General features: G+C 39.8%; 1 protein-coding gene across 5 annotated transcripts in view; it reads right to left on the bottom strand.

Annotated features, from left to right (window-relative positions):
• trappc9 (trafficking protein particle complex subunit 9) overlaps positions 1-14806 on the bottom strand; it is a 460625-nt gene that overhangs the window by 371345 nt on the left and 74474 nt on the right. For all 5 annotated transcript variants that reach the window (XM_052023166.1, XM_052023170.1, XM_052023167.1 and 2 more), the window contains one exon: positions 189-321. In XM_052023166.1, coding sequence (XP_051879126.1) covers positions 189-321 — 133 coding nt within the window. The remainder of the gene's footprint in view (positions 1-188; positions 322-14806) is intronic.

The raw sequence follows: 14806 nt of genomic DNA, 5'->3' as shown, positions 1-14806 counted from the left end.
GCAGCAATGAATTCACTTGCAAACTCATCTGAACTAACTGTATTTGAAAAATCATATTCCATGCTTGACTAATATACATAAAGGCATCAATAGAATTTGTCAATTTAATGGTGCCAAGCACATATAGACGTGAAGAGAAATACATTCAATTGATAAGGGCAACAGTGCTTCAATTTAAAATATCCTACCGTGGCAGAGAGGTAGTAATTTGTAGTCGTGGTAAAGAGGGGACAACTTCCACAGTGCAGCCATTAACTTTCACTCCAGACAAATTTTCTAACAGGCAGTCACTGGACACACCAAAAACAGATGTTTGGTAACCTAAAAAACATCAGTTTAAAAAAAAACTCTCAGAACATGGTCATAAGGTTATTATTGCAAACCAAAATGACTAAAATGACTACACTCAGAGATTCAAGATGAAATGTTATTTTTTAAATGTGTATTAAGTTATTAAGAAAAGATTTTTAAATGAAATTTAGCCAGTAAATACTGAGCTGACTGCATCAATTCCTGTGAAACATAATATTTTGTGAACTTAAAACAACAAGGTTACTTAAATCCCAAAATTCAGTTTTCCAAATCCGTGAAACCATTTTCAATAAGACACCTGTTTACATTTTGTGCAGTCCTCTTAATATTGTGTTTGATATATTTTTAAATTTGTATGTGAGCATTGCAATGAATTGTACTTAAAATGAAAAGTTCTGAGCTTTAAAATGATTGTATATGATTAGTGGTATAAATGTAAAACAGATTTTAAAAAAATTTGATTTAGAACTTCATGACTAAAATCAACATTCTCAAACAGTTGGATTTATACTTTTAGCTTTTTAAAATTATTCTTTATATAGCACAGAGATTTGAAGAAAGCACCATTTACAAAGTTGAAGCAATTCTCAAATCTCACTTAAAATAGATATGAAGCAGTAAATTGTGGCTCAACTACCTTTTAAGTACAATGAGGCAGCTATGTTGCACAAGGAAAGAACCCAATAGCAGAAATCAGAAAGGTGACCAGTTAAGCTATTTTTAGTGACATATAGGAAAAGGAATGGTAGCCCAGCCACTGGGACAACTCCATACTTATACTTGAATAATTAAGATTTTGAACACCTAGTCAGAACCACCAATAAATGTGAGGACTCAATATAAAACACTGCAAATGAAGGTAACACCATTGACAATGCAGCTCTCCAACTTGGACAGTCAACCTACCATGTGCATGACAGCAGACTGATTTCATACTTATTTATTCCCAAGACAAGCCATAAACAACTGAGGTCAGCTGACTGCACTAGTATAGGGCATAAAGTAAAATTTCCCATTTTGTGGCACAGTAAATTCTTACTTTTAGTTCTAATACAAAGCAACAAATATTTTGTGAACACAAAATGGGGAAAGAAAACTTTGACCTGGAGTACAAAAATAGTGGGGTAATATTCAAAGTAAAAGAAACACTTTGAATTACTAGTTATTTGAATTTTTAAATTGGCTTCAATAAGTTATGTTTGGGCCAATCAAAAATAATATAATAAAACTCCCAAAATCCAGCTCCATCAGAACTTTGGTAGTGCCTGACTGGCAAATATTCTGGACTATTGGATATTATCCCCATTAATACACCAACACACTTACTTCTTTTTTGAAAAAAGATATTACACAATAGTACAATAAATTTTCCAGTGAACCAAGTGAGCTTAAAGTGGGGGTGGGAATGGGGCCTTGGAATGCTCAAAGTGGGTGTGGGAACAGGGCCCCAGTGAATCACGAATGAGGGTGGGAACTGGAAATGGTGACCCAGATGCCAAACTATCAGGATTTCCAAAAAAGGATTAGGAATTAGAGTTTAACAGTACTAAAATATTTTATGATAACGGTGCAATAATACAGAATAATAATAGACTTTTCCAAATTAGCTATTTGCCATTTAGAGTAATGAAAGTGCAGATAAGAAAACTATCTGAATTTAAAAAAACTATCTGAATGAAAAACAATTAAAAATGATGTGAAACTATGTGGTTCCTATTGTCAAATACATTGAGTATTGAGATTTTCTTTTGATATTCTTAACATTTCCCTGGGTAATTGCCATTTTTGACTGTCCTCTAACTCAGCGGGAACACTTGCACAAGAATAAATTCAATTTAACATCAATTAAGTTTAAAATACAAAAATAATATTAATTCAAATTTGAATTTCAATCCATCTTCCAGTTCAACACACAAAATGCTTGAGGAACTCAGCAGGTCAGGCAGCATCTATGGAGGGCAATAAACAGTTGATGTTTCAGGTCCAGATCCTTCATCAGGACTGGAAGAGGGCAGGAGCCAGAATAAAATGGTAGGGGGAGGGGGAAGAGCACAAGCTGACAGGTGATAGGTGACTCTGAGTGGGGGGGGGGGGGGGGGGGGGGGGGGGGCGCAGTGGTGGTGGTGGTGGAAAGGTAGGTAGGAGGGAAAAGGAATGATCTGAGAAGCTGGGAGCTGATAGGCAGAAGAGGCAAAGGGCTGAAGGTGGAATCCATTAGAAGAGGACAGTAGACCATGGAATAAAGGGAAGGAGGTGGGGAACTAGAGGGAGGTGATGGACAGGTCGTGAGGGCAGGGGAGAAGAAAAAGAAGGGGCGAGGAGGTCACAGGAATGAGGGAAAACAAAGGGGGGGGGGAAGGAAGGAAAAAGGGAAAACGGGGGTGGGTGGGGAGTGGTTACTGGAAGTTAGAGAAATCGATGTTGATGCTGCCAAATTGGAGACTACAAAAGACGAAATACAAGATGTTGCTCCTCCAACCTGCATCTGGCCTCAAAGTGGTAGTAGGGGAAGCATGGATGGACATTCAGTAATGAGAATGGGAAGTGGAATTGATGTGGCTGGCCACTGGGAGATCCTGACTGTAGCAGCGGATGGAGCGAAGATGCTCGACAAAATGGTCACCCAATCTGCATCGGGTCTCACCGATGTAGAAGAGGCCACACTGGGAGCACCAGATGCATCTCCATCTCCGGAGACAGATAATCCACAGACGTCTTTTTACAAACCCACTGACTCCCACAGTTACCTCGACGGCACCTCTTCCCACCCGGTCACTTGTACAAGGACGCTATTCCCTTCTCTCAGTTCCTCTGCCTCTACCACATCTATTCTCATGATGAGGCATTCCATTCTAGGACATCTGAGATGTCCTTCTTTCTCCCCCAGTAAATGGGGTTTCCTTCCACCACTATCAGTGCAACCCTCACCAGCATCTCCTCCATTCCCTGCACGTCTGCCCTCACCCAATTCCCACTCCAACATAACAGGGATAGGGATCCCCTTGTCCTCACCTACCACTCCATGAGGCTCTGCATCATTTTCTGCAACTTTCGCCACCTCCAACAGAATCCCACCACTATGCACATCTTCTCCTCCACCCCGCCCCTTTCCACAGGGATCGCTCTCTCCACAACTCCCTTGTCCACTGTCCCTCCCCACCGATCACCCTCCTGGCATTTATCCCTGCAACCATGCAAAGTGTTACACCTGCCCCTACACCTCCTCCCTCACCACCATTCAGGGCCCTGGGCAGTCCTTCAAGACAAAACAGCACTTTACTTGTGAATCTGAGGGTGTCATTTATTGCATCCAGTGCGGCCTCCTCTGCATCAGTGAGACCCAACACAGATTGGGTGAGCACTTCATCAAGCGCCTTTGCTCCATCTGCCGCAACAACCACAATCTCCAGGTGGCCAGTCACTTCCCATTCTCATACTGACATGTCTATCCACAGCCTTATTTACTGCCACTTTGAGGCCAGGCGCAGGTTGGAGGAGCAACACGTCATATTCCATTTTGGTAGTTTCCAACCTGACGGCATCAATATCGATTTCTCTGACTTCTGGTAATCACTCCCCTCTGTTCTCCCTTTCCCATCCCCCTTTGTTTTCCCTCATTCCTGTGGTTCCCCCCCCACCCCTCCTCTTGCCTCTCCCCTCTAATAAAAGTGTTATTAGAAACTGAGGACCTTACGTAGAATCACGACCTGCCCATTGCCTCCCTCTGGTTCCCCATCTCCTCCCCTTTATTCCATGGTCTACTGTCCTTTCCTATCAGATTCCTCCTTCTTAAGCCCTTTGCCTCTTCTACCCATCACCTGCAGCTACCCATCACCTGCAGCTACCCATCACCTGCAGCTAGTGCTCCTCCCCCTATCTTTTTATTCTGGCTTCTGATTTCTTCCTTTCCAGTCCTATTGAAGGGTGTCAACCCAAAATGTCAACTGTTTATTTTCCTCCATAGATGCTGCCTGACCTGCTGAGTTCCTCCAGCATTTTGCGTGTGTTGTTCTAAATTCAAGCATCTGCAGAATCTCTTGTCTGTCTTCTAATTAATTCTGTTTCAAAGAGGGGCAGCCTACCCATTCCAGTTCTTCCCCAAATCTCCAACCAGTTTCTTCATTGCACATAGCAGCCGATCCCATGTCCCCAAACCTTCTTCCCACATTCTCCCCAACTCCAATGTTGTCCAGAGCAATGCATTGATCAGCTTCTGCAAAATCCCCCTTTTATAATACCTCCCTCTGCTGAGCTGCAACTTCGCACATTCACTGATATTAACAAACTTGTGTTATATCAGGTCACAGCCCCTGGCTCCTCTTATTTTTCAAAGTAGTATAAACATTCATGATATAAGCAAATGTAAACAATACTTTGAGTATCCTTGAAGATAGGTGAAGGAGTCAGGGATCTGTCATTTCTTAAAACTATAGCTCAACTCATGATTAGACAACAGGGAGAAGTGGTAGAGGGAGAGAAAGCAGCAAATAGTGGTGTGACCATAGTGAAATGCTCCAGTGCAGCTAAAGCTAAATCTGTGTGATACAGAAACCAATGAGCTTCAAATGTGGTTGAAACTACAAAAGGCGGATGCTTGGCATTCAAGCAATGATCTCAAAGTACATTTGCATGAACACCACAACCAATAAAAGTGTTATTAGAAACTGAGGACACTACATAGAAACTCATTCAACAATCTATCCATTTTCAAATTCTTTTTCCCTGAAAAAGGAACTTATTTTTGTGCAGCACAAATGGTGTACTTTGGCCAGTATAATGACCTATGTTTAAATGGAGTAAGGTAATTCATTTCATTACCACACAGAACTACTGCTCCCAAATAAAAAGGCAATTACAGATCTACAACCCACATCCAAGAATTGAAATGAACATGAATAAATTTGAAGTGTTTTGGTATTTACTTCAATTCAAGTAATTCATGTTTGTTTTAAGCTTAGAGTACTTAGTCAAGATATCATGGTGCTTTAAATCCATCATAGAACATAGAACAGTACAGCACTGGACAGGCCATCTGGCCCACCATGTTGCATTGATCTTGATGCCAATTTATACTAAATGTCCTCCTCCTGTGTATCTATAATCCCTCCATTTCCTTTGTATTCCTCAGTAAATACTGACACAAAGTACTCATTTAGTACCTTAACCACGTGCTTTGACTCCAAGCACAAATTCCCTCCTTTATCCTTGAGTGGACCTACCCTCTCCTTGGTCATCTTTTTCTTAATTTAAATATAAAATGCCTTGGGATACAAGTTCACAGAAGTTGTTTAGAAAAAGGACTCAAAACCACAAAGCAATTGGTTATGCTAGACTCAGAACATTCTGTACCTGAAAAAGTGCATACAATATTCTCATATATGGATTTCTCCATTCTGACATACAATTTTATGTAAAGAAATTCATTTTAGTTCAGCTTGAACAAGATGGTCTGACAGCCTGGTGATTTTCACTATTTCAAATGGATCAAACGTATGCGATGATGTAATAAATAAAGGGCTCATTGTTTATCCTTCCACTGCAGGTCTTTCATGCACAAGATCAGGCTTTCTAGTCCCGTGAACTGCAGGCTTGTATACCAAGGTAAACTTCTGAGAACAGGAATGGATTATTGGCAAGTTACCCAAAAGGTAACAGACTGTAGAAAACCCACCTGTCCTATGGTGAAACTACTGGGAATCGAAGACCAAAGCAAAATAATTTGCTTCCTGGACTACAACAGAGCTACATCTGCTATGTCAGCAGCAGCAGGTGATGTATACACACTGCTATCACTGGGGCCCAAAAAAATGAAAAAAAACATTGTGCAAATATACAGGATATTTGCAAATACTGCATAAATACTTCTGGTCAGTTCTTCTCCATAGAAAAAAATGCTACAATAAATATCATAATAGGAAACTGCTCTGCTGTTAAGCAAATTCTCAGCCCCTTAAGGAAATAAAAACAGGTGTAATTAATGCAAGCGAACCCACCATATAACAAGTCTGATAAACTTATAATGCTACCCAAGTTCCAATAAAATAGATAGAAATAAGTCGACCATTTACTAAGTCCGATCAGCTTTTAATCATGTTACTCAAGGTTTCAATAAAGTTTGGAAGTAGTTTCACAATAACAAAAAAATCAGTTACATTGGCAGTATAAGTATGAAAGAATGCAGCATCTGCAAACTGATTAAGAGAAGTTTAAATCAAAAGAAATAATTTTAAATAACAGCATCCTAGACTTAAAATTTTGGGTGACAACTAAAATTTAGAAAGCACCTTAAGCTCTTAATTCAAAATAACACCAATTCAAATTATTTAAATAGAAACATTCTGCACTATAAATTAATTTAAGAAATAAATTGCTAAGTTCAAGAACAAATCAAAGGAAGACAGGAATCAAACAGTCAGAAATTATGTTTTACACTACAAGTAGCGGAGAAAAGTAAAAAGGTGTTAATAATTAAACCAAGAGAGAAATAATAAATGAATGCAGAAACATTAGAATTAAAGTTTAAGTTTGGAAGTATAGATCATTGAACTATTCTTTAAACAAGCACACAGAATACAAGGGAAAAAATACACCATTCCAATGATGGAAGAGAATGCAAGACAGTGGAGATTCGGGGGTGGGGGGGGGGGGGGGGGGGGGTGCGGAGACAACAGTTCACTGGCCAACTGGCAGCAGTGAAGTAACAGAACAACACAAGAACAGTTTTTTTTTTTAAATTTCATTAAGACTGGCATAAGCATACCAGCTCATGTTTGAAAAGTGGTAATGGATCTACAGCATATGAAGGATTGTTTTCTACACAATATGTTCCAGGATCAAATAATTAGGACATGTATAAACTAACTAACGACCCAAACTTTGTTAACAGCCAAAGGTTTTGTGAACATTTTGTGAATAGTGATCAAAATTTAAAATAGTTCAATGGATTGATCAAAAATTTTTAAAAAATGAAAAGCACTTTAAGTCCCCACTTTAAGTGAAGGGGAGTTTTCACAAGTACAAGTGACCATGTTATGGAAATTCACCCTTAAAGAATTCACAAATCACTACCTAAAAATTTGAGATCTGGAATAAAATTTGCTCCCTCAAAATTTGTAAATATAAACAATTTTTTTTTCAAACTTGCATTTCTTGACAAATGCGCAGATGACTCAGCTTTGCAATATGGAAAATTGTTATATGACCCATCTTCTAGCAATGCAACACTACCCCCCGTTGTAACATGGGCTTCCTGCATGGGGAAAACACATGACATTTGCCATAAGGAACCGAATTAGGCCATTTAGCCCATCAAGTTTACTTTGCCATTCAATCATGACTGATTTTTTCCAACCCCATTCTCCCACCTTCTCCCTGTAATCCTTAACCCCCTTACCAATCAAGAACTGATCAATCTCTGCCTGAAATACACCCAATTAATTGGCCTCCACAGCCCTGAGGCAATGAATTCACCACCCACTGGCTGAAAAAAACTCCTCCTCATCGCAGTTTTAAAAGGGACATCCCTTTATTCTAAGGCTGTGCCCTCAGATCCTAAACTCTCCTACTAACGGAAACATTCTCTCCACATCCACTCTATCCTTTCAGTTCTGGTAGGTTTCAATGATATTTCCACGCGCCCCACCCCCCCGTTCGTTCCTTCTGAACTCCATGAAGTCCAGGCCGAGAGACATCAAATACTCCTACATTAAACCTCTCATTCTTGGGATCATTCTCATGAACCTTCTCTGGACTCTCTCCAGAGATAGCACACCCTTCCTTAGATGCAGGGCCCTAAATTGCTTACAATATTCCAAATGCAGTCTGACCAATGCCTTATCAAGCCTCTGCAGCACATCCTTGCTTTTATGTTCTAGTCCTCTCAAATTCAATGCCAACATTGCATTTGCCTTACTTACTACCAACTCAACCACCAAGTTAACCTTGAGGGAATCCTGATCTAAGACTCCCAAGTCCCTTTGCACCTCTGATTTCTGAATTTTCTCCCTATTTAGAAAATAGTCTACACCTTTATTCTTCCTACTGAAGTGCACAACTCATACTTCCCTACGCTGCACTCCATCTGCCACTTTAGCCCACTCTCCCAACCTGTCCAAGTCCTTCTGCAGACTCCCTGCCTCTGCAACACTTCCTGTTCCTCCACCTATCCTGGTATCATCTGCAAACTTGGCCAGAATTGACCACATGATCTGCAAAATCAGAATTCTAAAAAACAAACAAGCAAAAATTACAATTTTTGGTTAATTTTTCAGACAATACTGGACAGAATGTTGCCATTGATTATGTGGAAGTTTAACTATCACAAATTCTTCATAAAACAAACATAATTCTTTTAAGGCAATTGCAATATACATACATAAAATGAGGTTTTGTTTTAGGGCCAAGTGATTTTGGGAGTACTATTCATGCCTTGGTATGCATTTAAACCTCAGTTGGATCACTCATTAACAAGTTCAAATTTAGGTCAGTTCAAATGGCAGGCACAGTAGTGTAGCAGTTAACATAACACTTTACAGCGCTAGCGACCCGGGTTCAATTCCGGCCATTGTTTGTAAGGAGTTTGTACGTTCTCCCCACGTCTGTATGGGTTTCTTCCGGTTTCCTCCTACTTTCCAAAGACATGCAGGTCATTGGCGCCAGAAACGTGGCGACACTTGCGGGCTGCCCCCAGAACACTCTACGCAACAGATGCATTTCACCATGTGTTTCAATGTACATGTGACTAATAAAGATATCTTACCTTATGATTGGCAGAAGAAATAAGGGAGAAATAGTGGATGTGATGTATTTGGATTTTCAGAATTCCTTTGATAAATTCTGTATCAGAATTGAAGCATCACAGGGATCAGTGCTCAGACCCAAGCAGCTCACAATATAAAACAAATCATATGGATAAGGAAACTAAATGTAATTACTCCAAGTTAGCCAATGACATCAAACTGTGTGGGATTGTGAATTGTGAAAAGAATGCAAAAAGAGTCTTCAAAGCAATGTAAATAGATTGAGCAAGTGGGCAAGTGCATTATAACATGGATAAATGGGACATAGCCTTCACAGGTTCCCTGGGTGGCTCCTCCATTTTGGCATGAAAAATAGGAAGGCCACGTATTACTTTAATACTGATATATTTGGAACCGTCATGTACAAAGGGATATGGCTGCCTTTTGTACACCCATCACCAAAACAAGTAGGTGTGGCAAACAGTTAAGGAAACAGTTGGCCTTCACTGCAAGAGATTTGAGTACAAGAGCAGAGATGTCTCTCTACAATAATAGAGCCTTGGTGAGACCACACCTGGTGCAGTTTTGGTCACATAACCAGAGAAAGGAAAAGCTTACCATGGAGAAATTGCAACAAAGGATCATCATGGAATTGCTGTACAAGGACAGACTGGATATTGGGAAGATACATTGAAATAGGGGATCAGCCATAATTGTATTGAATGGCAGAGCAGGCTAAAGGGGTAAATGGTTTACTTCTGCTCCTATTTCTTGTGTGTAATCATCAGACATCGCTACCTTTGATTTTATGATGGAAAAGTTATTGATTGAATATTGAAGGAGCTGAAGATAACTGGACCTCTAACACTGTCCTCACGAAACCCTGTAGCAATGCCCTGGGGCTCACATGATTGACCACTAATCACAAAATAGGACTCCAACCATGGGAATTTTTTTTCTCTTTTACATTCAGTGCCTACAGTTTTATTAGAGCCTCTTGATGTTGGCAGCAGTTATTTTCACCTTACCTCTGGAATTCAACTCTTGGGTGCACATTTGGACAAAGCAGTGATAAGTTCTGCCGCTAAGTGATCAAAGCAAAACCCAAATTGGGCATTGGTGAACAAAGTGTTAGTAAGTGCTACTGAATAACTGAATAAAACCTTCCATCACTTTACTAATGTGCAAGAATAAAATAGATTGGGCTGGAATAAGTCCTACTGAATTTATTCTACTCTATTATCACAACATAAGCAGGCAATATTTGGAGAGATGCCAGTGTTATCAATGGACTGGAACAGCCTGGCTCAAGGAGCAGTTGGTACTGGAATGCAGGTTTCCAGTAAACTCAATCCTCGTTATCTACGAAAAATAGGGCTACTGACTTATTCTGTAAAACACAGATAGATCAAGGGTCTCTTCTGTGCATCCAATTTACCTCACCACCACCCCCCGCCCCCAAGAAAAATATAAATATGCTCCAAAAAAAGTGTTCTAAATACATTAGCAAACAATAATAAAAACATCAAATAATTTAAATACCACTGAATATATTGATGGTTACAAGTAGTTATCAGCTTTGAAATCACATTGCAGCTGTGTAAACAAATGTTGCTCTCTCTTAACAGCAGCTCAATGTTACGTAGCAGGGAGCCACTTGATACAAGTGATCTGGAAACTCATCACTATTTATACAGGTTCCTCAGTGTGTACATGTATACAGATATACTTGCTCCACAAAATTCAAGATGGAGCCCAGGAGCAACCTCACAAGTATGCAGATAAACAAATAACATATGAATGGCTAAGGAGGACTGAGTGCCCTGTAACCGAGATGATGTCTGTTCTGATACTCCTTGTCACGTCCAGTGCTCTCAGCCCTTTCATGAGATGCATAGTGAATCAAGTTGGCTGAAGACTGTTTCTGTGATGCAGTTAGTCTCAGGTGGAGGCAAATCTGACTTGGCCACCTGTCACTTCTGGCTGAATGTGGTCATGAATGCTTCAGCACTGATGCTGAGTATGCCACCAAGGATGAGAATATTCTTGGATCTCCTGCTTCCATTTCTTCTTGTTTAATTATCTGCCACTGTATTCACAATAAAATGTGGCAGGATTATAAAGATCCGATCTGAGAGTTGTGGGACCACTTGGCATGTACGTTGCATGGCACACATGTAGTCCAGCATTGCAGCTTCATCAGATTTGCATCTCAGTTTTAAAGCTACTCACAGCAGGTACCTGGTGATGCTCTCAGCATGCCCTTCTGGACTATTCAATGAACTTGGGTGAATCGCTGGCTTGATTGAAATGGTAGGGCTAAGTGATCCCACAACCAGGACTCAGTGGTGGTGTTACGAAGACAGTCTTGGTAATGATCATTTAAGCTCCCCCACCCAGGGTGCATTTTGTGCCCCATTTACTTTAAGGGCCTTTTCCAAGTGTGGTTCAACATGGAGGAACACTGTTTCATGAGCTGAAGAAGGGCGAAAGGTAGTTACCAGGAAGATGTCTCCTTAGCCATGGCTGACCTGATGCCATGAGACTTCATGGGGTCCAAAATCAAAGTTGAAGGTCACTCTCGTAGTTCAGTCTTGTGGCAGAACAGGAGAAACTCTAACTGAAAGAGTCTCATGTGGTCTCCAGCATGCCATCTGCAAGATATGATTCTGTGAGACAGCAGAGTTTTTTTTTTGCTTAACTTGGTTTGTGGGGAAGCTCTTCCCATTTAGATGGCAGTGCCTGCAGATTGGCTGGGAACCACTTGGCAGTGTTAGAATTCAATGCCAAGAATAATGCCTGATGGTCTACCCATTTTTTGCTTTAACTTAGCAGTTTCAATACAACCAGAGTAGCTAGCTGAATCTGAAATGGCTCAACCTATTTTCTGCTGATCTGGAGTCACATACAGGTCAACTTTCCAACTCAATTTTAACATAAATAGTGGAGACGAGGACTCAATTTTCAAAGATATTGTAAATCAAGATGAGAGAGAAAGATGGTAATGTGGGAAATGACAGACTGTGACAGGAAGGAATATGGAGGACAAATCTAAAAGCAAAATCAGCAAGTAGGCTAGAAGTTAAAAATAATAAAACAACAAAACTCATGACTGTAAGTGAATGCATGTGGGATTGAAAATAAAAAAAAGAGTACAATAGAATCATAATAAATGACAGCTATTGCAGCGACATAACTGCAGGAAACTACAGATTAGGGCATGAATACTGAAGGGGACATGACATCCAGGAAGGACAAACAAAAATATAGGCAATGTTGGAGAGTGGCATTACAAGTTAATAATGGTCTTCAAATAATCGAGAGGGATAATCTCTGCTGCACCATGATCATCATTAATGCAATTATGAAGGCATTAAGCATAGGTAAACTAAAGTAAACTGGCAAATTAGGTTAGGGGATGAGTCAACCGAAATGAAGCACCAGACCTTTGAAGGGATCATTCAAAATACAGAATACAATCCAATGAAAAAGAAAAATTCCACAAGGAGATCCCACAAGTCATAATTAAGTTAAAAAAAAGTTTGTTAGTATCAGACTTGAAGAAAAAGCATATAATTGCGCAGGGGTAGGAAGATTAGACAACATTTAATAAAAAGAATGTCTAAAAGATCAATAAGGAAGAATTACATTATGAGATAAAGCTCATGAGAGATGTAAAACAGACAGGAAGAGTTTCTAAACCCCCTTTCTTTTCCAGACCCCTTGCCCCATCCCCCCTTTTCAAAAGTTAACAAAGCTAGCTGTGATCCTAAAGAAAAAAAACCTTAGGAACAAATAATGAAAAACAAAAAGTTTTTCACTGTAGAAGATACAAGTAATACCCCAGAAATAACAATAAAATAGGATCTGAAAGAGGAAAAATCCAAGCTATCAACCACAAGGGAAGTGGTACGGAACAAAATGTTGGAGCTGTGGGCTGATAAGTCTCTGGGTTCTGATGGACTTCATCCAAAAGGTCTCAAAATGTTGGAGTTGATGCATTGGGTTTAATTGTCCACAATTCTAATTCAAGGGAAGTGCCATTAGTTTGGAAAAAACAAAATGCAACTTCTTTATTCTAAAACAAATAAGGGAGTAAGACAATACAGGAAACTACAAGCCAATTAGCTTAACACCTACCATACTGAAAATACTACAAGCCATTTATAAAAGCATTATAGCAGAGCACTTAATGCTCATTCACTGCTTGATGAAACAAATAATATTGAGGAATTCATTGGAGGAGTTTTTTTTTGAAGAAGCAGGCTTTGTGGTGGAAAAAAGGTTATTGCAAAAAAAATAAAAGTTCATGGCTTTGGAGGGAACATATTGGCACGGATTGGCTGACGAACAGGAAACAGAAAATAAGCATAAATGTATCCTTTTTCTGACTGGCAACATGCAGTAAATGGTGTACGACTGGAAACTTTTTACATTTTATAAAAATGATCTGACTGAAAGCACTAGAGGTGTGAAAAAAAACAAAGATAGATTAAAACGTAAGCTGTGAAGAAAATGTGGAATCAACAAATGGGATATAGATAGGTTAAGTGAACACAGATCTCGAATATAGAGTATAAGGTGGAATTGTCCATTTTGATTGGACAAATAAGGGGGAGAGAGTGAGTATCATTCCCAAAATGGTAGAATGCAGGTGCAGCACGTAATTAGGAAAGTTAACAATGTTATCATTTATTGCTAGAAGTCAATACAAAAGTGGAGAGGTTATGATTCATTTATAAGGCATTAGTGAGACCACATCTGGAGTACTCTGTACAACAGTGTCCTACTTTAAGGACGGATGTTCATGGATTGGAACAGTTCAAAGATCAACTGGATCATTGCCTGGAAAAGCAGGTTGTCTGAAGGTTTGACAGAAAATGCTGGTATCTGTCAGAGTTAAGAATGAGAGGAAATGTTTTGAAACAGAAGATCCTAAGAGGTCTTGACATGGGGGATGTGGAGATGCTTCATTTTGCAAGGGGATCTGGACCAAAGGGTTTAAAAGTAAGGAATCTCCAATTAAGGTAGAGATAAAAAGGCAAAATTATTTCTGAAAGGGTCATGCATCTTTGAAAACAGTCATCCTCAAAAGGGTGGAGTTTTTATTTAATTAATTTTGATGATCTGGACATCGTGGGCAGGGCCAGCATTTATTTCCCATCTCTAATAGCCCTCGAGAAAGGGAACCACTTTCTTGAACTGCTGCAATCTTTCTGGCAAAGTTATTCCCATAGTGTAGGGTAGGGCTTTCCTGGATTTAGAATAAACACCCAGGATCAGGAAGCTGCTGTCAGGACAACCTGGGTTAGTAATTGTAGTGTATTTTGTAGATGGTACATATTGCAACCACTGTGCACTGCTCCTGGAGTGAATAAAAGTTTAGAGTTGTTGATGGGGTGCCAGTCAAGTAAGTTGCTTTGTCCTGGATAGCATCAAGTTTCTTGATAATTGTTGGTGGTGCACTCATCCAGTTAAGTGGAGAATATTCCATCATACTCCTGGACATGTGCCTTGCAGATGTTGGCTAAGGTATGGAATAGCACAGGACGAGTTTCTTACCACAGGACACCCAACTTCTGACCTGTTCTTGGAAGTCACAGCATGAGTGTGGCTGGTTCAGTTGAATTTCTGATCAAGGAAAAGGAAACCCATCAAGGGTTAGTGGTTAGATTCTGTTGTTTGTGCCACAGAAGTACCAGGCAATGAATGTTACTGGCCAGTTAGCAGCCCATATCTTGCTGCATGCACACGTG

Source organism: Pristis pectinata, chromosome 9, assembly GCF_009764475.1.
Source record: "Pristis pectinata isolate sPriPec2 chromosome 9, sPriPec2.1.pri, whole genome shotgun sequence".
NCBI lineage: Eukaryota > Metazoa > Chordata > Chondrichthyes > Rhinopristiformes > Pristidae > Pristis > Pristis pectinata.
This window is presented reverse-complemented; position numbering and strand designations above follow the sequence as displayed.